A 24352-nucleotide genomic window follows, 5' to 3' on the forward strand; every position below is an offset into this window, starting at 1 on the left:
TTGTTTCCGTGGCTTCTGTTAGCAGTCTCCAACATTTCCACAGCTGCGCATCCTTCAGTGTTGGCAAGACTTCAGCTGCACCAAAGAAGCAAGACGGAATCTTCCCCTGCATACACAGGCAACTAGGACAACAATATCCGGTTGGTGTGATCTTCCGTCTTCCAGATCTGAAAAGATCCTCCAACAGAGGGGTGGTTCTGAGGGATCCCCTGGGTCCTCTCTGCCTTCTGTCCAACGTGGGAGACAGTAAGCCTTGCTCCTGCCACCAGGACAGAATCCCTGGGCACCACAATTGTTGCACCAACCAATGCTTGTTGACTCCAGCTCCAAGGGATCTTCAGGCTCCAAGTAGCCCGGACCCCCAGCACTCTACCTCTGCAAGGACAGTCTCCTTTCTGCTGCTCCAGCGGCCTGGGACTCCTCTCCAGAAGAATGAGAAAGGGTTACTCTAACATTGAATTTCATGTCTTTTTAGGTTGTAGCATAGCCAGTAAAAAAAGATTACTTAACTAACTCCCAGCTAACTTTATTTTTTTTTTCTTTGTACAGAAATGTTATTTTCATTATTTTAGTAGAAAATTCTGCTAACCTTTGCTTAGGTGTTTTACACATTTGTTAATTTTGGTAAGTAACTTATTTAAACTGAGCACATTTATGTTGAATTTCAGCATATTTTATTTAGCGTTTTAGTGTGATTATTGGTCTTTAACTGCATGAGTTTATGAATAATTATATTCAGAGCCACTGGGATTATTGCGACTCTGCTTCAGTGGCATTTACTGCATAGTTATGGATTTACTGCACTCGCCACATAAACTTGTATCTAGCTCAAATGGTTCAAAAGTTATTAAAAAGCAAAAGCACTACAAATGGGGCTGCAAAGTAGCAGGTCGTTTATGGACATTAATTCATGACCTTTTAGTTACCAATCTGTGTATTCAGGTGTTAAAATGGTGTTAAGAGATGAAACCTTTACCTAGGCAGTACTAATGTGTGTTAGATGAAAAAAAACTGAAATAATAACAGCCAATGAAATGTGGCACAGGTTGCTGCATAGTTTGCGGTTTCTTTCTGCAAAATTTAGACAACACTGCTGCATAACGTGGTCCTCTATTGCTGTCAGGGCCGCGCTCCGCGTTTTAGACGAAGCCGGCCAGGCGGATTTGCTCAGGCCCGGTGTCCTGGAACAGGCCTGGGTTGGCATGACCAGGCCAACACGGGCTGCGTCAAGTGGGGTGGCGGCGGTGATCGCCGCATGCGAGTCGCAGGATTCAGAGGGGGACAAGGATGAAGTCCCGGCCAGGCAGGAACAGGTACCAGAGGTGCGGATGGGGTCACCTAACACGCTCAGTCCTTTAATTTTCAGCGGGGAAACGCGGGCACACAGGACCCAGGCCCATGGACCAGAGGAGCAGGCTGCGCAGGCACCCCAGCAGGTAGTCCCTCCGGCAGGGAAGGTGACATTACGACAGGGCAGGCCCCCGGGTTACAAGGGGATGGGAGCGAGCAGCCCGTGCCGGGGCCCAGTGGTGTGCAGACCCCATTAGACCTGTCCTGCCCCAGGGGCGGGGCCAACCAATCAATGGGGCACGGGGCACCAGCCAAAAAGCAAGGGAAATACGCAGGGAAACCCGGGGGGGGGCAGGCAGACCCAAGCACCCCCCTCAACAGGCGAGACCAGCAAAACACAAGACGCGCAGGAACATGGGACCAGGCAGATGCATGGGACTTGGAAGCCAGAATTAGCGAGCAGCGCAGGGCCGTGGCAGAAACCGAGGCCAGGTGGGCACAGTTGTGTAAAGACAGGGAGGAAGCGGGTATCCGGCGCGACGACAAAAAAAAGTGGTAGGGAAATCGCAGACATGAGGGGGACCCAGCCGGACGGGTCAAGCGCAGGAAGCTGGGTTTGGATACCGCAGACGGAAGCGGGTAGGGGTCAGGAGGCTCGTGCGGCCGAAGGGCAGGTCGGCGTAGGAAGCCCTAGTGGCGCATACGGCCACATGGGGAGAGGCAACACGATGTCAGCAATGGAGGTTGGCAAGAGAAGGGGGATGCCAACTGGGTGCAATACGGCCCAAACGCTTTGGTCCGAAGCACTAGAAGGGTCTGTGGTGGCCTTCTCTACTTCGTGGGAACGTGGGTATCACAACGATGGTGCGCGCCATGCGGGTCAAGTGCCAACAGAAACACTGGCAACAAAATCACAGGGACATGTTGAAAATAAGTGTGAGTGGGTAGGCGAGGAAGATTTGGTATTGGAGTATGAGGAAGATGGGGATGATTGGGAAGATGGAGAGATACGAGATGAGGAGGTGAGCGGTGTCAAAAAAGGGGGGGGGGCGTGGGCGCAAGTGCGGCGCAACCCCTGCCTCTGCCTTTGTTTTTCAGGACACTGCCATGGGTGCGGCAAACAAGGACATGTGGCAGAGCGATGAGGAGAACACTGGGTAACTTGGGGGAGACGGTCAGAGGTAAGGGGAGATGGTGGTCAGTTTGGGGTGACGGGGGGAGGTTCCAAGGGCTGCATGCACCAGCAAATCCATAGTTGTAGGCGATGGGTCAGTGTGGGAGACTCCAAGTGTGGTTTCAGTACAGAAGGGGGATGTGACCACGGACAAGGAGGCGGAATCCACCACTGTCACAAAGATAAGTAGTCAGACGGCAGGGGAAGACATGAACACGGAAGATAAGGAAGGGGGAGCTCATAAGAAGAGTCTTCCATACATGGGTTTGGCTATGCCCCTGGGGTCCCACGTCGCAGAAAAGACTAAGACAAGGATCTGGAAACATGAATACGTAGATGTGTTTAAGCTACTACACAGGGACATACAGGCCAAGGAAGGATCTAAAGAGGAAGAATGGGAGTTAGCGCGCAGGCCCAGGGTTCCTATTACAATGGACAATTAGACGTCCGCATTCCTGATCTTTGCCAGTATATATTGCGAAAAATATCCAGACAGGGCCACTGCGCTTTTTAAATATATGGACATTATTAGGAAGGCCCAGATGCACTTTAAGGGGTTTGCATGGCTGAGCTATGACGAGGAGTTTAGGGCCCGGGTGAGCGTAAACCCTGAAAAGCCATGGGGAGACGTAGATCCGGAGTTATGGATGCAATGGATGGCATCGGCACAGGCATCGGCGTCCACTCATACGGCGAGTATGAGCCAGTAACATATAAGCCTTTTCAGGCACGCCCCGCCTCGGGAGGGACGGGCATTGTTACAAAAACGCTGGTGTCCAACACGTGGGCTTGTTGGAACTTCAACAAAGGTTTCTGCTCACAGGCACAGTGTAGGTTTAAACATGATTGCTCCAAGTGCGGGGGCCGTCATCCAGTCATTCAGTGTTTCTCCCTTACCAGCCCTGCAGAACAATGGAGGGCGGCAAGAGGAAGAGGGTCACAAGGAGCTCCTGCTCCGAAAGGATCCTACACCAGTTAGATTAGAAGTGTTGCTACCTTGGCTGCACAGGTATTCAGATGCGGATAAGGCTCGACAATTAGAATGGGGTTTTAGGGAAGGTTTTAGGGTAGGTTATCAAGATCCCCGGCAGAGGAGGTGGGCAGATAATTTGCGGTCTGCTAAGGAACAGCCCCAGGTAGTACGGGATAAACTGGAGAAGGAGGTAGCACTCGGGAGAATAGCTGGTCCGTTTTTTGATTGGCCAATTGATGATATCCCCTTTAGGGGTGGTACCCAAAAAAGCACTGGGCGACCTTTGTTTGATACATCATCTGTCATGGCCTGAAGGTGCGTCGGTAAATGATTTTATCGCGCAAGAGGACATCAAGGTAATTTACGCCTCGGTGGATGATGCGTTGAAGTTAGTTTTGAGGTGCAGGATAAAATCGGAAATGGCTAAATGTGACATACAATCAGCCTTTCTGTTGTTACCCATTCATCCAGCAGATTTTGACCTCTTAGGCATGCAGTTGGACGGTGCTTTATATGTGGACAGGGTTTTACCTATGGGTTGTGCGATATCATGTGCGTTATTTGAAACTTTCAGCACCTTTTTACAGTGGGTTTTGTTAAGACGAGTGGCCACAGGGCAGTGACGCACTACTTACATGATTTTCTATTTGTAGGAGCAGCCGCATCCGGAGCATGTGGACAGGCTTTGGCAGCCTTTCAGGGGTTGGCGCTGCAGACGGGAGTGCCATTGGCCCTGGAAAAGACAGAGGGTCCGCTATCAATTTTGACATTTTTGGGCATCGAATTAGATGCGGAAACAATGGTGGCTAGATTGCCAGCGTCAAAAGTGACGGAAATATTGGAATGTCTAGCGTTTGTGCGGACAATGCACAAAATGGACTTACGGACGGCACAAAAATTGCTAGGATACCTCAATTTTGCGTGTAGGGTAGTGAGGGGAGGACGTACGTTTTGTAGACGATTGGGCCTGTCCATGTCGGGTGCAGTGTTACCCCATCATAGGATAAGAGATTCCTTGTCTCTGAGTGAGGATATCAAAGTATGGGAGATTTTCCTGAAGAAATTTAATGGGGTACCAATGTCTTTTGGCGACTCTGAAACGGTCTGGCAGGTTCAAATATTTTCGGATGCGACAGGGGCGTCTGGCTTCGGCATCTACTGGGACGGGAGGTGATGCGCTGAAACATGGCCCTGTCAATGGTTACAGCAGGGGGGGGGGGGGGGGGAGCATTGCCTTCCTCAAGTTCTTTCCACTATTAGTGGCACTGGCGGTCTGGGGACGGGAACTAACCAACAGGACGGTTGTTTTTCAGGTAGACAACATGACGGTAGTGGAACTGGTTAACAAACAGAGGGCTAGGGACCTCAGAGTTTTGCGTTTATTACGACAGTTTATGCTACAATGTTTATCTCTCAATGTTATCTTTAAAGCTGCACACATACCGGGGGTTTACAACGAGATTGTAGACTCCCTATCTCGTTCACAGTGGCGGCGTTTGAGAGTTGGCGCCAGGAGCGGAACAAGACAAGACTACGGTCCCGGCAGACATTTGGGAGTGGGGGGCATGATGATCTCGGGGCTGGTGGAGATGTCTTTAGCTGTACCTACACGGCAAAGTTACAGGCTTGCATGGTTGGAGTTTCAATCTTTTGAGGTGTTTGGGGGCAATTTTTGGGCACAAGGATCGCAGGCTTTGGAGGCACGGGCTTTACGCTTTGTGCGGTTTCTGATTAAAGCGGGCCTATCCCCGGCCACAATAGGAGGGAAGTTGGCAGGTGTATCATTCTATGGGAAACTTTTCTTTGGTAAGGACCCGGCGCGTAATGATTTATTAGGTAGAATGTTGAAAGGTTGGGGCAGGGTCAGGGCCGAGGCGACAAGTATGGCAAGAGAACCCATTACTTTTGAGATACTGCGAGAGCTGTTGCACGTTTTGCCAGTATGTTGTGTGGACGAGTATGAAGTAGGACTTTTTAGGCTGTGCATGTTTTGGATGTTTTTCAGCGCTTTTAGAGTATCCAAATTGTTGGGCGTAGGGAACCAAGTTGGTGTGAAGGTGAAAGGTTTTCATGCACAAGGAAAGGTTGGGGATATGGCTCAGGCGGTCCAAGACGGACCAGTTAGGTAAAGGGAAATGGGTATGGTTGGAAACAGGTGGAGATGATCTAGCGTGCCCGGTGAAAGAGTGGATGGTTTTCAAACAAAAGTTGAGAGTGGCCGGGGAAACAGGGGTGTTCGTGCATGCTTCAGGCAAGAAACTTACTAGCTATTAGTTGTTGCAAGTTTTGAGGATGGCACTCGGACGGACGGGGAGGCGAGCAGGGGATTTTGGAACGCATTCCTTCAGGATTGGGGCAGCTACAGCGGCAGCTCATTTGGGTTGGGACTGGGCCAAGATCAAAGCTATAGGTAAATAGAAATCTAGATGCTGTGAGCGTTATGTTAGGCCTTGAGGAAATACAGGTTTTGGGGGGAGGGGGGGGTTAGTAGTCCACCACAGTTGTTACAGTGTTTTTTCTTTGCAGGATGCGTTACCGGGCCGCAGAAGGATAAGATGGTGACATGGCTGGTCGGTCACTCATTCGTTCACTGGGCGGCGAAATTCACAGAAAAACAAATTTATGGCAGGTCATTGGGACTGCCCAGCAGACACCACGAAGTTAGTTGGTGGAGAAAGAGCGGCAAGAGGTGGGGGAGTTTACTTCCATTTATCACGGTGAACTTACCGCAGTGGGGCTGTCCGGACTTATTACTGATGCATTTGGGGGAAAATGATTTGGTGAAGCAATCCGGGCTCGAATTGATTCAGTTCATGCAGAAGGATTTGGAGCTATTGAAGCAAAAGCTATGCGGGACATGCCTGATGTGGACGGAATTTGTACCCAGACGGGTATGGAAAGGGGCAATTAATCATGGAGCCATTGAGCGGGCTCGGAAAAAGCTGAACAGAGCAATGTGGGTATTTTGCTGGGCACAGGGGATCAAGGTACTGAGGTATGAAGACATTAAGGAACAAGAGGGGACATTGTTCAGAGAGGATGGCGTGCACTTATCGCAATTGGGAAATGCGTATTATTTGACGGAGTTGAGGTTGATGTTGGAGAACTTATGGGGAGAGAATCTGTAGATCAGGGAATAAAAAGGAAAAGACAGTACAGTAAACAAGGGGTTTACGGGGTGGGGCAGCAAAACGCCACGTGGGTTTTGCTGTTTGGCAGGAAATGGGGGGGGGAGCCAGATGCGGGCTTGTCCCCCTTCCAGGGGGAAAAACGAGGTGAAGGATCAGAATTTATGTTACAAACAAGGAGGGCATGAAAGGAACAGGGGAGTGCCTAGGGGAGGAGACTTGAAGAGAGCCATAGGAAGAGAGAGTGAAGGGCATAGGGAAGCTCCAAAGTTAAGGTTGGGCAAAAGGGAGTTATACAGTTCAAAGTTATTGATGTTTATGTTTAAATCCTGTCCTAAATAAATGACCTTTTACACCAGCTATGAGTGTCACTGTATGTGTGTCCCGATACATTGCTCTTGAATGTGTGCTTTTTTCTTCAACTTTTTAACCCTTTGTTAGTATTTTTTCTTCCTCTGTAGTCACATGATTTTTCCGTTTACAACTTGATAAGATCTGCCATTTTCAAGTGCAGAATAAACAAATCTTTTGTCCTGGTGTGCCTCGTAACCAAAGTACAATTGAAAATTATCAATGTATTTTTATTATCCTCCTATAGTAGCAATCACGTTTTTCTCATTGAATGTTATATTTTTAACCCCTTCTGTGCCGAGGACGTAATGGTTACGTCCTGCGGCACAGTGCTGCTGTGCCCAGGACGTAACCATTACGTCCTGGGCACCCAGCCCAGAGGGAGCGCTAGCTATTTGTATTAGGCCGATCTGCCCCCAAGGGGGGCAGAAACCACTAGGCACCAGGGATTTTTTTTTGCGCCGTCACGCAAGGGAAGCGTCCTTGTAGGCAAGGGTCGCTCCCCGGGGGGGGGGCAAATTTATTTAGGCCATTTCTGCCCCCCCTGGGGGCAGAAACCACTAGACACCAGGGAGTGTTTTTTGTTAGTTTGTTTTTCACGTAAGGGGAGCGACCCCTTAGGCAAGGGTCGTTCCCCTGGAGGGCAAATTTATTTTAGGGCAGATCGGCCGATTTTAGCCCAGCCCAGAGGGAGCGCTAGCTATTTGTATTAGGTCAATCTGCCCCCAAGGGGGGCAGAAACCACTAGGCACCAGGGATCTTTTTTTGCGCAGTCACGCATGGGGAGCGACCCCATAGGCAAGGGCCGCTCCTGGGGTGGGGGTGGTGGGGGGGGTTGGGGACAAATATATTTTAGGCCATTTCTGCACCCCCCCCCCCCCCCCCCCTCCTGGGGCCGGCTGAGCTAGAGGCCAAACCTACAGGTAGGCAACTGTTTTCTATGAAAAAATGTGATGTGTCCACGTTGTGTTTTGGGCCATTTACTGTTGCGGGCGCTAGGCCTACTCACACAAGTGAGGTATCATTTTTAATCGGGAGACTTGGGGGAACGCTCAGTGGAAGGAAATTTGTGGCTCCTCTCAGATTCCAGAACTTGGTCACCGAAATGTGAGGAAAACGTGTTTTTTTAGCCAAAGTTTGAGGTTTGCAAAGGATTCTGGGTAACAGAACCTGGTCAGAGCCCCACAAGTCACCCCATCTTGGATTCCCCTGGGTTTCTAGTTTTCAAAAATGCGCTGGTTTGCTAGGTTTCCCCAGGTGCCGGCTGAGCTAGAGGCCAAAATCCACAGGTAGGCACCGTTTTCTATGAAAAAATGTGATGTGTCCATGTTGTGTTTTGGGCCATTTCCTGTCGCGGGCGCTAGGCCTACCCACACAAGTGAGGTACCATTTTTATCTGGAGACTTGGGGGAACGCTGGGTGGAAGGAAATTTGTGGCTCCTTTCAGATTCCAGAACTTTGTCACCGAAATGAGAGAAAAAAGTGTTTTTTGGCAAAATTTTGAGGTTTGCAAAGGATTCTGGGTATCAGAACCTGGTCAGAGCCCCACAAGTCACCCCATCTTGGATTCCCCTAGGTCTCTAGTTTTCAAAAATGCACAGGTTTGGTAGGTTTCCCTAGGTGCCGGCTGAGCTAGAGGCCAAAATCTACAGGTAGGCACTTTGCAAAAAACAGCTCTGTTTTCTGTGATGTGTCCATGTTGTGTTTTGGGGCATATCCTGTCCCGGGCGCTAGGTCTAACCACACAAGTGAGGTATCATTTTTATCGGGAGACTTGGGGGAACATAGAATAGCAAAACAAGTGTTATTGCCCCTTGTCTTTCTCTACATTTTTCCCTTCCAAATGTAAGACAGTGTGTAAAAAAGACGTCTATTTGAGAAATGCCCTGTAATTCACATGCTAGTATGGGCACCCCGGAATTCAGAGATGTGCAAATAACCACTGCTTCTCAACACCTTATCTTGTGCCCATTTTGGAAATACAAAGGTTTTCTTGATAGCTATTTTTCACTCTTTATATTTCATCAAATGAATTTCTGTATACCCAGTACAGAATGAAAACCCACTGCAGGGTGCAGGTCATTTATTGGCTCTGGGTACCTAGAGTTCTTGATGAACCTACAAGCCCTATATATCCCCGCAACCAGAAGAGTCCAGCAGACGTAACAGTATATTGCTTTCGAAAATCTGACATTGCAGGAAAAAGTTACAGAGTAAAACGTAGAGAAAAATTGATGTTTTTTTCACCTCAATTTCAATATTTTTCTTTTTCAGATATTTTCTGTAGGAAACCCTGTAGGATCTACACAAATTACCCCTTGCTGAATTCAGAATTTTGTCTACTTTTCAGAAATGTTGCGGTTTCTGGGATCTAGCGTTGGTTTCATGCCCATTTCTGTCACTGATTGGAAGGAGGCTGAAAGCACAAAAATTTTTTAAAAATGGGGTATGTCCCAGTAAAATGCCAAAATTGTGTTGAAAAATTGGGTTTTCTGATTCAAGTCTGCCTGTTCTTGAAAGCGGGTGATTTTAGCACCCCAAACCCTTTGTTGATGCCCTTTTCAGGGAAAAAACCACAAGCCTTCTTGCAAGCCCCTTTTTCCGATTTTTTTAAAAAAAAAACTAACTTTTCACCGTATTTTGGCTAATTTCTTGGCCTCCTTCTGGGGAACCCACAAAGTCTGGGTACCTCTAGAATCCCTAGGATGTTGGAAAAAAAGGACACCAATTTGGCGTGGGTAGCTTATGTGAACAAAAGGTTATGAGGGCCTAAGCGCGAACTGCTCCAAATAGCCAAAAAAAGGCTCGGCACCGGAGGGGGGAAAAGGCCTGGCAGCGAAGGGGTTAATATGGTCCTGGACACTAGATACCGGAGTGTTAAATCCCTTCATTTTGTAGTGGAAGTCCATAAAGTCTGGGATGTTTGGTTGAAGTTGTATGAATTAATTCTTCTCTTTTTTTGGAAAGGTTTCACTAAATATATGGGTCTCTTCAAATCGGTTATTAAATTTGTGCCTGGAATGCGATTTCCTGTAACGATATTTTTTGGGAGGAGGGACGGGTTGTAAAATTGGTGTTCTTCTGAGGTCTAAACCTGTCAGAGTTGGTATGCATCGGAAGTTACTTTGGTTTGTAGCAGTTTTTTTTTGCTTTTTTTTTTTTCAGCGAGTGTTGAAAATGTTTGCGGAATTGTTGATTTTGAAGGTGTGGCTTGGATGAGGATTAATACAGATACAAGGCGAGATATCCATTTTGCTGCTCTTCCAGATCGGATGCTATAAACGTCTGCAAAAGCATTTGATTCCAGCTCTACTTGCAGGAGAAACGGAGACACCCGGAGAGGCGACAAACTGGGGCTTCCACTTGATAACGTACTGTGAAGCTGAGGAAACCCCCTTGTGTGGCAGATAAGTGCACATAAATTGGAGCTAGAGTGAACGGGACCAAGCTGTGCCAGACCAACAGGAGACCAGAACAGTGAGTGGTGGAACTGGTCTTGAGGTGCAGCTGCAGTGGCAGTTGTCGGATGGCAGGGTCCCTGGTTTCCCAGACTGTGCTCCGAGGAATCACAATAAGATTGGGTCAGGGGACGACAGCTGCTCGAAATAACCTGTCCTCTCTCGGCGGACTGTGAGCCATCCCTCTACCAGTTCATAACTCAAGGTTTACTGTTACAAGAAGGGATGGGTTAACGGGATCTTTCTGATGAGGTGCACAGCGATTCCTGGAAAGCAATGTAGTTACAGTTTGGGCCTCCACTTTTCCCGCCTCACTTTCTCACTGTTTTCACTTTTTCTAATAAAAGCACACTTTTTCTCACTTTAACTTTCTTACTGCAGGTTTTCACCTTCAAACTAGACTTTTACTTATTAGGGTCTAAATATTAAAATAAATATAATTTAACCTACATCTTATTCCAAAGGATAATTCAGCACCAATTTATGCACAAGTTAGGCCGACAACGATGCATGAAGCCGTGCCTCCTCCTCTCTTCAGATCCACCCTTGAATCAGCCAAGTTAAAAATATGCAATGAAGTCAGTAATGCAGGGTGGTGATTTGTCAGACTCTATTTATGGTACATCATAGGTAATTTGGAAATAAGCTTTTTGTTTGAACAGGAAGGTCCTCTGTATGGTATACAGGTGTCTTGCCCCTCCCCAAGAGACCAACTTTAAGTGAAACTGGGATCCCAACTTATTTTTGGCAGTAGCATCATTCTTATCTAACGTCAGCACAGAGGCCTAGGTGTATCCCTGACCATTTGAAGTCCAGGAATGGTCCTGTGACCTAGAAGAGGCACCAAGTATGACCTCATAGTAGGCAGTGGACTACTGTCCCTGTCCTAGGCGGATCACGGAAAGCGGCAGTGGTAGTACTATAGAGCCAGGAAGATACCCTCTCACTTCAAAAAGGTCTCTATGCAAACTCCTGAAATCAGATGCATTTAGCCAAAACAGGCTAAATGCGCTTCATGAGACGTACATTGAAGTGTCTATGTTTATGGAGGACTGTGTATTAGACTCGCAAAGCCAAAAAAGATAGAGACCCCTCAGTAAGCCAACGGTACAGGTTCCAAAAGAAACGATCAGAACTTACCTCAGAAACCCAATAAAAATTAGTTAAAGTGCAAAAATCTATACAACACATAAGCATACAAATCAACAATATTTACTCACTTGAATCACAAAATTCATGAAACATACACAACCGAGACACATAATCCAGGATAACATTCAATAAATAATAGCGTAAATATTATATATAAATATATATAATTGCACTTTCCAGTACACCTCATGGATTTTTTTATTCACATACATATATAAAAAAATTAAAAAAAATAAAAAAAGTGCGTCAGGAAGTGTGCATAAAATACTTATGAATTAACAAATTAATAAGGTGTGTTGGAAAATGTGATAAAACATTTATATATAATGTGTGATGATGCGTTGACATATATACAGAGCAGGCCCCAGAGTGCTGCCTGATGTAATGAACTTGTTATAGGAGCTTGGCCATACATCTGGACTACGGATTAATTGGGATAAGTCATGCCGGGGCCGACTATATCACAACGGAAGCTGCCTAATGCACAACTGCAATGGAAACATGACATTATTAAATACATAGGTGTGCAAAGATCTAGTAGATGGTAACTTGAGGCAGGCACTGACCTTGATCAGGCGATCTATGCCGTTTTTGGATCCAGTTACCCCTATACCCAATGGGCAGGGTCTCAATCTAAAAAATGATGGTGCTCCCTAGCCTTTTATTTTGCAGCTCTACAGGCAATACTTAAGAGACCGCTTTTCATCGATTTACAGCAATTGCTTGTAGAACTCATAAGGGTAGCAGAAGACAAACGGTGCCACTTCACAGACTGAATGCCTCACTTCTTGAGGAGGATTGCCCTTCCCCAAATTATGATCTATACTATGCCTCAGTACAACTAGTGGCCAATGAGCTGGCTTTGGGAGGCACGAACTCCGAACATACCATTCCATAGGGAGATGGGTGGACGACTAATGTTGGACTGATTTTTAGGCTCTCCACCCAAGTGGAATAAAAAAAAAACATGTTGTTGAAGGTGGCTGTATGGTGCTGGAAAAGGTACATACACAGGGGCAACAAAACAAAAAAAAAGTGGATAGATAAACAATAGTAGGCATAAAGGTGTGGGGGGACATGGCAGAAGACAATAACTAGCCGTCTTTTGAGACCGATGACTGTGTATGGCCTGCGACCCTGTATTTTGCCCTCAAAAGGGTGATGAGGTAGACATTGGGGTTGGAACAAGATCTACCAGAAACTGTGGAACGCCTAGAGATGACTGTCCAATGAACAGACAAAACAGGTTATAAGAGGCTTACACAAGGGCTATTGCAAAATGCTTCTACAGGGGTCTCAGACTGGTGGGAGAAGAGGCTGGAGACTGACCTACTGGGAGAATTATTGATTCATTGTCTGAGCTCGGTAAAGACGGTATCTAGAAACATATGGTCGTACTGTACTCATTTTTATTATGTGCAGCACACCTATTAAACCACAGCCAAAATATGGAAAATGAATATAGGGGAACAGACCACTTGTCCCAGATGCTCGGCAGTGGTTGCAGATTTTGTACACACAGTATGGGCCTGCCCGATAATATCTCATTTTAGACCATCGGTAACAGCATTTCAGAAGTGACTGCTTGTATCCTACCACTGGACCCTCACACCAGTGCCTACCAGACACAAACTCGATTACTAAACGGACGAAGCAGCTTGTGCCTTTTCAGAGTTTACCCTTGGTGTTGGCAGAACGTCATATAGCCACACCATGGAAACCTAATATGGCTCCAGCTCTGGAAACTTGGTGTAAGGAGGTTGTTAAATGGGAGGGGAAGAGATGGTGTTTAACTCTGGTATGTGGCTCAGGGATGGGAGGTGACGACCTCTTGACCAACTGGGCACTTACTTGAACAAACTAGAATGGTATTTGGTTGCACCCCGCCCCCATCCCCTCACCCTCCCCCTCCCAAAAAAATTAAAAAATCATAGGGCACTTGATGGGAACAGAAAGGGAAGTGTTTATGTGCTCACAGGATGGGACTGGTGATGAACCCCTGAAGAACAAATGTAAAAGGGACACCATAGGAAACGGGCTAACCCACATAAGCTAAAACACAAGTACAGCAAAATGCAGACTGGAGGTGGCATGTGGGGGGAGCAGGATGGCCCTCAAGATCTATGCAGTTGTCTTAAATAGGGGGGGGGGGAGGGGGAGAGGTCACAAGCAATATTGTTAATACTGCAAGAGATATGTACTTCACATCTACAATGCTACGCTGTATACCAGATGAGTATCGGAGGTTAAAATATTACACATACAAGCTGCAATGGTAAAATTAATAAATATATATATATATATACATACATATATATATACATACACACACACACACACACACATATAATTTTTTTAAGCTTTTCAGCTCGTGAAATGCTAAACATTCAGCTTTTGAAGGGAAGAATTTCTGTTCCTAGCCACAAAGTACTACCTCACTGTCGATCTCAAGATACCTAGTCCTGTTTCTAAAATATCAGTCTCCCATGCTCCTAATTTGCAGCAGTTCTCAGCTTGTGGTTTTATGTGCAGTTATCTGAATTCACTTTATCAATGAATCTGTGGGAAAAGAACAACTGAAGAGTACTGAATGCCACATCACAAAAATTAAAAAATAGCAGGTGTTTCATACCAAACTGGTCGATGCTTCTCAAATAACCTATCAGAGTTCTACCATCTCGGAGGAGCACCAGGTGTTTTTCTGAAAGAAAATAAGTGTTTAGGATATGAGGATATGCTATGAGATACACACAAAACAAAGACCAGTGTAAAAGACACAGTCAAAGAATAATTTACTCTGTAAGCAAACATTGAAAGGAAAATCAAAATGATCACCAAGAATAAAAATAAAAGCTGCATTTGCCTACAACTACAGAAACGTTACATACCACAGTTGAGAAGGGGGTGCAAATATCACCAACATGTTGAATCTCCCCACCCATCTTGAGAACCCTCATTTATCATGTAAGACCCTTACCTGCTATCTTTCTCAAATGTTATTCAAGGAAGGAACCCAAATCCTTCTCCATGGTCTTAAGGACTTGCCCTTCCCTAGATTCTTCTGGGTTAAGGGACCCTTTAGATACCCAAGATGAATACTCCCCTTTCAATCCAAACCATTTCAGTGGAAAACACTTTCCATATTCCTCCATTCTTTTCTGGACTAGTCCTCCACTAAATCTCCATTCATAGCCTGAAAGAGGCATTCACCTCTGCTGAGGTAGGTTCTCTGCTTAGGATCCCTGTGCCCACCCTCCATTGAAGCAAATATGTCATCAATCAAAATCATCTTCCTCTAAGTACGAAGCAGGCCTCCACTCCCTCAGAGTGAAACTTCAAACTGCTCTAATTGAGCTGCCCATTCATTAGTCGTCTTCATCCTGCTCTGAATTTGTGCACACACCTGCTCTAAAAATAGCCTATGAGAGATCTGAAAGAGGCCTTTTTTTCATCTGCGTGTAGGCCTGCGATTCATCCTCCTCTGCTTAAAACCTCCCAGCTTCCTTGTTCTTTTCTGTTTGACAACAGGCTTAAATAGGCATAAAAATAGAAAGAGACTTTACAAAATATCAGTTATGTAGAAAATGGGTTCCATCCATTTAGCCCATCAAAAGTTTTTTTTTTTTTTTGACTACCTGGTTTTTGGACTTTTACTGCGAGTAAATCTCACTACCAAAATCTCTCTCATGCTAAATTCATAGTAATTAGACTGAGCGTGTTAAGTAGGGGCAGTGGACTGGTTGCACATGAACAAAAACGTGTGCAGGCTGAGAGTGCAAGACTCATTTCATGCTCAGCCCAGAACACACACACAGGTAGCCTGTCACAGAACGGACTCTTCAGGGACTGGGGCAGACCACAGTGTGTGTTTGTAGGGCTTTTTATAGGTGAAATCTGCCCTAAAGTACAGTTTAGTGCTACGTAGGCCTATGTTGTAATCAAATGACACCAGGAACAACGATGTCCTTAAGCAAGTAACCTTTATTGGAGCACTCACACACGCTCCTAACGAACAAAACGCTTCTGATCGTAAGCCGACAGAAAACGTTCCATTCACAAGATTCTAAAATCTAAATTCACTATTACACATCTCCTTCTTTTCAAACAAACAAGATGAAATAAACAAGTGAATAAAACCAAACAAATAAAAAATAAAAACTGCCTTAAACTTTGTAATATACGTTCTTAAAACCTCGTAATATAATTTTTTTTTTTTTTTTTTTTTAAACCCTAAATAAAAAGTTGTCTAATACATTAAGTAATCATTGTATTTGTTTGGCAATTTTTTATGTCTGCTGGCCCTGACACCAAACTCATTCATATTAACATTTGAAGAACTATATTCTTCACGATGACCCAACAAAGTATTGTCGGTATAACCTGTTCTACTGTTTGAATAAGCCTTGAATGATTCACACCCAAAATCAGGATCAGATAGATGACTTAACTTGTGACAGCCTTCAAAGTTTACACGTGCTAATCTGGAACAATGCCACCATGAACCATTACTCAACATAGCTGAAGACCTCCCAACCCTAATAACTTTCCAAGGTTTTGAATACTTTGATTCTCCCTTTCTGACATGTGTGGGAAGCTTGATCTTAACCCAAACATCAACATTTAAACTTAGACTCATTTGTCCATTTTCCTTGCAATTATTTTTGTTCCTAAACTCAACATTCACCTTGGCCTCATTGTATATCCTATTCATATCATAAATCTGTACATTGTTTTGCAACCAAGATGGATTTAGACCTAGTCTTGGTTTCCTTCCTTTCAACATCAAAAACAGTGAAAATTTAGTTAAAGAATGAGGTGTACAGTGATAAGACCAAATCATTTGTGCAACATGTTCCTTAACATTAATCTTAGCATTTAGAGCCAGTTGCACCGCCTCTACTAAAGTTCTATTGAATCTTTCAACTAAACCGTTCATATTGGGTGCATATAAAGCAGTTCGTTTATGTTTAACCCCTAAATTAGACAAGAAATCTTGTAATTTAGAAGAAGTAAACTGTGTACCATTGTCAGTAGTGATACTATCAGGATAACCTTCTTTTCTGAAACAATTGTTTAGAAACTCAATTACCTCATCAGTACTGGGTCGCTCAATCCACTTATACTCAACCCATTTGGAGAAATAATCAATAATAACCAATATATACACTTTTTCCAAACTAATACCTTCATAAGGACCAAGTAAATCCATAGCTAAATCCTTCCATGGTTGTTCTGGAAAAGGTAATACATTAACCTCAGTTTTCTGTGTCTTCAAAACTTTATCAGAATCCTGACACAACAAACAATTCTTAATGAAAACAACTACCTCTGAATCCATGTACGGCCACCAAAACTGAACTCTCAATTTTTTAATAGTTCCAGATTGTCCTAAATGTCCAATATGAGCTATAGAAATCAACTTTCTTCTTATTTCTGTAGGAGGTACAAAACATTCACCCTTAAGTAACAAATCATTTTCTATGGACAATTCATTTCTAACTTTCCAGAAAACTTGTAAATCCTTTGTTAAAGATTTCTCTTGTGGCCAACCTTTTATGATAAAACCCTTCACAATTCCAAGAACTTCATCTTTGTCATATGCTGAAACCCATTCTTTTTCTGAAATGACTTCACAAATTGACACTACTGCATCTCTCACACTTGCAACAACACATTCTTCAATCACTTCAGAATCTGTAGACATTTCCTTACTGCCAGATAATCTCGAAAAACAATCCGCTCTGGTATTCCGTGTACCTGGCAAATAAGACACAGTAAAATTGTATTCATACAATTTTGCTAAAATACGTATGAGTCTTGAAGACGCTCTACCCATGCCATTTTTAGATAATAAAGAAATCAGTGGTTTATGATCAGTTCTCAATTTGAAATGTTTCCCCCATATATATATTTTAAAGTGTTCAACGGACCACGCACAGGCAAGTGCCTCACGTTCAATAGTTGAATACCTACACTCAGCTTCAGACAATGCTCTAGAACCAAAAGCAATGGTTTGTTCAACATTCCCTTTGACTTGAGTTAATACTGCTCCTAATCCTGTTGAACTTGCATCCACAGTAATAACATTTACAGCATCACCAGAATATGGAGAAAGTGGTTTCGAATTTACAATAGACTTCTTTAACTTGTTGAAAGCATCAACCTGATCATTAGACCACCTAAATGTTTCATTTTTCTTAAGTAATACACGTAAAGGCATAGCTAAATCGCTAAACTTTTTGACAAATTTAGCATAGTACTCACATAGGCCTAAAAAGGAATGAACCTGGTCTTTGTTTCTGGGTTCCTCAATATTTTGTATCACCTGTAGAGAATTCTTAATAGGTGTGATACCTTTTCCTGAAATAGAATGACCTAAATAGTCTATTTCATTAGTTAACAATGTACACTTGTCGAATTGAATCGTCATACCCCTATCACTAAGGATTGACAACACCTTGTCCAACTTCGTATAGTGTTCCTCTTTTGTAGCTGTGTAGATCAAAATATCATCCTGAAAAGCAATGACATTCCCAACATCCTTAAATACACAATGCATCAATTTTGGAAAAACAGAAGCAGCTGATGCCAAACCAAAAGGCATGCGTTTATATTGAAAAGCACCATCTGGAGTAATAAAAGTGGTAATGCAACGAGATTCGGGAGTTAACTCTACTTGGTGGTATGCTGCCTTCAGATCAATCTTTGAAAAAAATTTAGAACCCTCTAACTTTGTGAAAAGCTCTTGAATGCGTGGAAGTGGAAAACAATCCACCAAAATTAGCTTGTTCACAGATCTTAAATCAGCACACAAACGCAAATCTCCTGATTTTTTCCGCACCAGAACAATTGGTGAAACCCATTCTGCAGCATCAACAGGCTCAATAATATCCTCCTTACACATTCTGACTAACATCTCAGATAACTCCTTACTGACCGACAGTGGAACATGCCTTAATTTGTGTTTGATAGGAACAGCATTTTTTTTTAAGTTGAATGTGATGTGAAAATCCTGTCACCTTACCTAACTCTTTGCTAAACACATTTTTAAATTTGTCTAATAACAACTCCAACTTATCTGTACTTGTGTTCAAAACTTGGACAGACTGTATATTATCAGACAGATACACTGGGTTCTTGGCATTTGGATTGAGCACCATTCCCATTTTCTTTTGATGACGCCAACCAATAACATGTAACCCATCAATGGCAACATATACTTTTCCAATAATTGACCTGTTTAAAAATTTGATATCCGCTATGAAAAATCCAAGCATATCAATCTCTTTGCCCCCAAAACCATATACTTTGACATCATTTGGTTCTAACTTTTTATCATCCCAGTTTTCATTAAAAAACTGATCTGATAAGATAGTATATGGTGATCCAGAATCTGCCAAAACTTTCACATTCAATCCATCAATGACGATTTCACAATCAGGTGGAATATAGGGTTCTTTGTCAATTTTAGTGCAGTTAATACCCTTCCTGGTCTTTTCTGTATCAAACTTATTTGTGCATGAAACCTTTTCCTTAAGACTGAGAACGAAATGATCTTCCATCTCGTTATCACACTTTGATTCCTCCAGCGTGGATATTCTTCTGTTGGCTACCGATCTGCAAACATTGCCAAAATGACCAATCTTCTTGCACTTGAAACATTCTTTGACTTTGGCTGGGCAAAACTTGAATTGAGATGCATGTGTTTTGGAACCACACTTATCACAAAATGTCTTACTAACATTGTATCCTGAAATTTGTTTGTTAATACTGACTTGTTTTCCTTTAGAAAATTTTCCTTTGTTACTAGCCTCATATTTCTCTGTATCATTTAAAGCTACAGCTGCAATCTCTTTGTTAATGTCATCCACATTAATGAGTTTGAAAGATTTTATTGTACATTCAACACTCTTAGCCGTGTCAATTGCTTCTCTCAAAGTGGGATTGCGTTGTCTAAGCAATTGTTCCTGAATCTTTTTATTCGAACAGAAAATAATTAACTGATCTCTAATATAAATATCCGCTGTTTCTCCAAATTCACAGTCTGCAGCCAAAATTCGTAAAGCAGAAATATAGGAGTCAACTGACTCATTAAGTTGTTGATGACGTGTGAAAAACTTATACCTTTCCATAACAATGTGTGGTTCCTCTGAAAACCTTTTTTTAAACCTATCTACAGCTTCTGAAAAACAGTCATAATCTCTAGCGTCTGTGCCAGATGGTGGTAAAACTGGAGGTAGATGCTCAAAGATGTCTTCAGCTTCCAAGCCAATTAAGTTGAGTAGTAACGCTTTTTTTCTGTGTGATTCAAAAGAATCTCCATTAATTGCCAACATGTAGTTTTTAAAATGTCTGAACCATTTTTCCCATTTCATAGTAGCCTCATTAGCAGAGTTTAAAAATGGCGGAGGAGGATTACCACAAATGTTATTCATTATGACTGAATAGTCAAGGATAGAAAATATAAATGAGAGTTTTTCTTCTTGTTTTATTTTTAAACTGCGATAATGTGCCTTTAAATTCACTTTGAAATTGCAAAAAAAAACAAAAAAAACTTGTTAACCTAAGATGGCCGCCGATTCATGACGTTGTTCTCTTACTAATCTTTCATACGAACAACACTGTCTCTAAGATGGCTGCCAAACAACTGCCAATTCTGAGAAATAGTATGCAGTTCAGTCAAAAATAAAAAATAAAAAAAAATGTTCTGCCTCACCACTTCCAGTTCCTGAAAGTTTTGAATCTATCCTCCTAGAAATCCAACATCACCGGAATGCAGGAACACTCCTAAACACTCCTAAACCGTCTCCGTCTGCCATCTACAAATTGCTGAATATTGTGAAAATCCTCGAGTCTGTGGTGAGTGCTCCTGGTTTTTAAATCGTCGCCAAAATGTTGTAATCAAATGACACCAGGAACAACGATGTCCTTAAGCAAGTAACCTTTATTGGAGCACTCACACACGCTCCTAACGAACAAAACGCTTCTGATCGTAAGCCGACAGAAAACGTTCCATTCACAAGATTCTAAAATCTAAATTCACTATTACAGCCTACAAAGTCCAGAGGTATCAAACTGGGGTAAAAATAAGAATAAAGGTTAAATTTGAGGTTTCCTATCAACACACATCCACATCTTATAGACTTCAAGATTTGTCATATTTACCTGGCTCAGCTCAATCAGATTTCAGGCATTGTCCACATTACTGGGCCAAGTTAATTACTCTGATCCCCAGCAGATGGACCAAAAGGGCAAGTAGCAGTGCTTGACCCAGTACCTTGGAAAGCAAAGGGGTTTGAAATCAGCATCTGCTATTTAGCACGTCACATTGCACCTGGGATTGACATGCCAGGCCCGCTGAAACAAATGAGGAAGCCTAGACTGGACCCCTTTGAAGGTTCGGTAGGAAGATATCAGGCAACTGAGTAATTAAGTGGCAGAGCTGAGACTCTCCAGGGAGCTCTTATAAGAGACAATGTGACATTACCATTTTGGATTGTCCCAGAATGCTGTGCAGGAGGGTTAGAACAGGAGTGGAGGAATGATGGGGCATCCAAGATTGGCAGAGGGTGCCTCCTCCCTAAATCTTTACAGCCTCATTTAAAAATACCTACAGCAGGGGAAGACAGATGAAAAGACCACGGACCTAGAAGTGACAACAAAAAAAGAAAGCGTAGCCGGAAGAAGCCACCTGATGCCCTGCAAGGATGGACTTTGGTAGGCATGGAGAGAGGAGTATGCATGGGGCCATCCTTTCGGCAGACTTTCACAACCCCAGAGTCCTCCTCTCCATGGGCTGTCACTGCATTGTAAAGGGCCTCCGAGCATCCCATACTGAGCACCAACCTGTTCCCTCCTCCACGAGCAGCACGGGCAGGGGTAGAAGGATCACTCACTCCCACCATAGCTGGAGCACACAGAGGATACTGGTCTCCTCAGATCCGACAGGGGCCTTGTGGCTCCCCACATGGCCCCTAATGATCTCTACCACACATGGGTGCCCTTGGTGGAACCAAAGCACCCAAAATAAAGACCATGGTGCGAGTTCAAGGTAATAAACGGAAACAGTAAAGAAAACATGCTCAGTATTCAAGCTCCTAGCCTAAAACACCCCATAACGCCCCAAATTGCTAATTGGAATAGCCTTTTTGCTTGTGGAACCTCAAAGAGGGATAAGGGCACCACCAACGTTTTCAAGATGTGCAGCAGCACCCCAAAGAAGATTTTAAAAAGTAACCCTACTTCACCCAAGGACATGAATCTGACACTGGGGGAGGTTTTGGCTTGCCTAAAACACTCCCAGAGCTGGAGCTTTTGCTCCTGGCTATAGATTGCCAGAATCACTTGTGGTGGGTTCTAGGAGTAAATTTCGTGGTCTGCAGATGGTGAAGAAAGACCAACATGTTTTTATTAACAACCTTGATGTTGTAAAATTAACGTTTACATTATCAATGAATGCTACATAATATTAATACTTTTCTTACAGCTTCTAATGGTGTTATAAGGTTCAAACAGGACATCTGGCCAATTCTATTAACGCAGTAATACCCCAACAAAGCCAGTATGCCTGCTTTATATGTATATATTGACACCCCTTATAACCTGTTACACTGACAAAGGATAACATGGTTATTTTTTGTTAATATGGTAACCTGCCTTACAAAATCAGTAGGCCTGCCTTACTTGAAAATGCCACTCCCTTGCATTTTGCAGCTGTACTTTGATGTCTGGAATATTACTGAAAATTCCAGGAAATCCTCATTCCACACTTGATAGCTATACATTACAAGGCCATCGAAAAAGGGTGTTTCCCTCCAGCCTATATATGGCTATCATTTTGGTCATACACAAGAATGGGTAATCCACTGACCATCAGACCAGTGCAACAACCAGAGTCCTGTGATAGTTACCCTTGTTAGTCCCCTCAAACCAATGTAGTTTTATGCCCAGCCGGGGTACCTGCCACTGTACTTTCAGAATGCAGATCACACTAGCTAGGCTCCAGCACATCAGTGTTTCCTGTGCTCAATTACTCAGATTTAAAACAAGCATTTGCAATGCACTAGGGTCTTGCATTTGTCGGAGTTATAGCTGTTCACAGTTGTAAACTCCCAACCGGATTTTTCTTGCATAATTTTTTTTTTTTTTTAAAGCGACATCGTGCTGCTACAGTTCACACTAATAATATCTATCGGCAAAAGTGCAATTAACTGAGTAACAAGGTCGATAGTATGTGAAGCGCTGGACTTCTGCCCAGCGAGATCGCGATGGGAAAACAGAGAAAGAGTAGTCCACAAACCCAGCGAGCCTCGTATGTTTTCTGTACTTGGTCGCTGCGCTCGAGAAGGGCTGACCACCGGAAAAAGCATGACATATGCGTGCCTTCCACTAATCAATAGAAGCGGATTCAAACAGGTAAGCCAACTTGCCAATGAAAGACACTGATGTGACGTGGACAGGGCCCTGAGCCCTTTTCTAATCCCTAAAGCGTCTCACTAGCGATACGTATGCGCGAGCGCATGCAACGCAGGCTCAACTCTAAAAAGGCATTTGCCTCCCTCGACTGATCATTCCTGGACACGGCATCGATGCAGATAAGATTTGGTTCCCTGCTCAGGATCCTATATGCGTAAGGTTAGGTGCAGGTGAAAGTAAACAGAGCGGTCTCACCCCTCTTTCCAGTCTACAGAGGGACTAGACAGGGCTGCACCCAGTCCTGCTTCTCTTTGCCCTTGCAACAGAACCACTGGTGTGGTGGCTCATGTGTGATGCCAAGGTGTGGTGTTTCCAACGGGATGAAGGACAGTAAGACAGGATAGCTCTTTATGCTGACAATGTACTTCTGTTCTAGGCCCATCCCCAGATCTTCAGCCCTAAAATGTAACTGGTTCAAGCCCCTTCTGGTCTCCCTTAAAGGAGATCTGGAAGCCGTGGAATGGCAGCCTTACCTTCTGTTAGAAATCGGTTCGCTAGTTGGCCATGGTTTGCACCCTTTCCAAGTAGGGACCCTCATTCTAGTCAGGGTAAGAGTCACACACAGCTCAGATAACCCCTGCCTACCCCCTTGGTAGCTTGGATCAAGCAGTCAGGCTTATCTCAGAGGCAATGTGTAAAATATTTGTGTACACATGCAGTAACAGTGAAAACACCACAAAAGCACTCCACACCAGTTTAGAAAAATAGCCAATATTTATCTGAGATCTGTGTAAAAGAAGACCAAAATGACAATCAACATAATCAAAGATACAAATTTACAAAGATCAAATCTTAACATATAGCACTAAGAAACACAATAGCTCCAACTCTGGCTATCACAACGTCTTGATGGAGTAGTTTACAACAGTAGGATACCACTCAAAAGAGACTGCAGGCTGGTCATGGAGTAGCATGGACCCTGGGTACAGTACCTTGGAAGACTATGAGGAAATAAGGCTTGGCACAGAGTCGGGGAGGAGAGGTGTTGCTGGAGCCGGTGCAGCGTTAGTTCCATACTGCCACCAGAGAAGTGAGGCTTTGGTTTTTTATTACTAGGCAGGGGAGGTGAGGAGTCTGTTCCTTACTGTTGCAGGGGAGGTGATGAGGCATTGGCAGTGAGGCGCTGGTTCCTTATGACAAGGTGGGAGTTGGTGAATCTAGCAGGTCAATGCATACTGTGTCACAACCACAAAACGAGGCCACAGGTGCTGCGGAAGAATCAAAGTTGGGTGCCACCGATGTCGGCCACACAGTACTCTGGACTCGCACTATGGCAATACTTCAGAGCCGCTGCAGAGGTGTCAGTCACGGTCATTGCACTCAGCGGGGTCCACGGCTCCGGTGCAGATAG

General features: G+C 44.0%; 1 protein-coding gene across 1 annotated transcript in view; it reads right to left on the minus strand.

Annotated features, from left to right (window-relative positions):
- The window catches only part of LSM1 (LSM1 homolog, mRNA degradation associated), a 277709-nt gene that overhangs the window by 218040 nt on the left and 35317 nt on the right, over positions 1-24352 (minus strand). The window contains exon 2 of the mRNA XM_069213946.1: positions 14159-14227. Coding sequence (XP_069070047.1) covers positions 14159-14227 — 69 coding nt within the window. The remainder of the gene's footprint in view (positions 1-14158; positions 14228-24352) is intronic.

This window comes from Pleurodeles waltl, chromosome 11, assembly GCF_031143425.1.
Source record: "Pleurodeles waltl isolate 20211129_DDA chromosome 11, aPleWal1.hap1.20221129, whole genome shotgun sequence".
NCBI lineage: Eukaryota > Metazoa > Chordata > Amphibia > Caudata > Salamandridae > Pleurodeles > Pleurodeles waltl.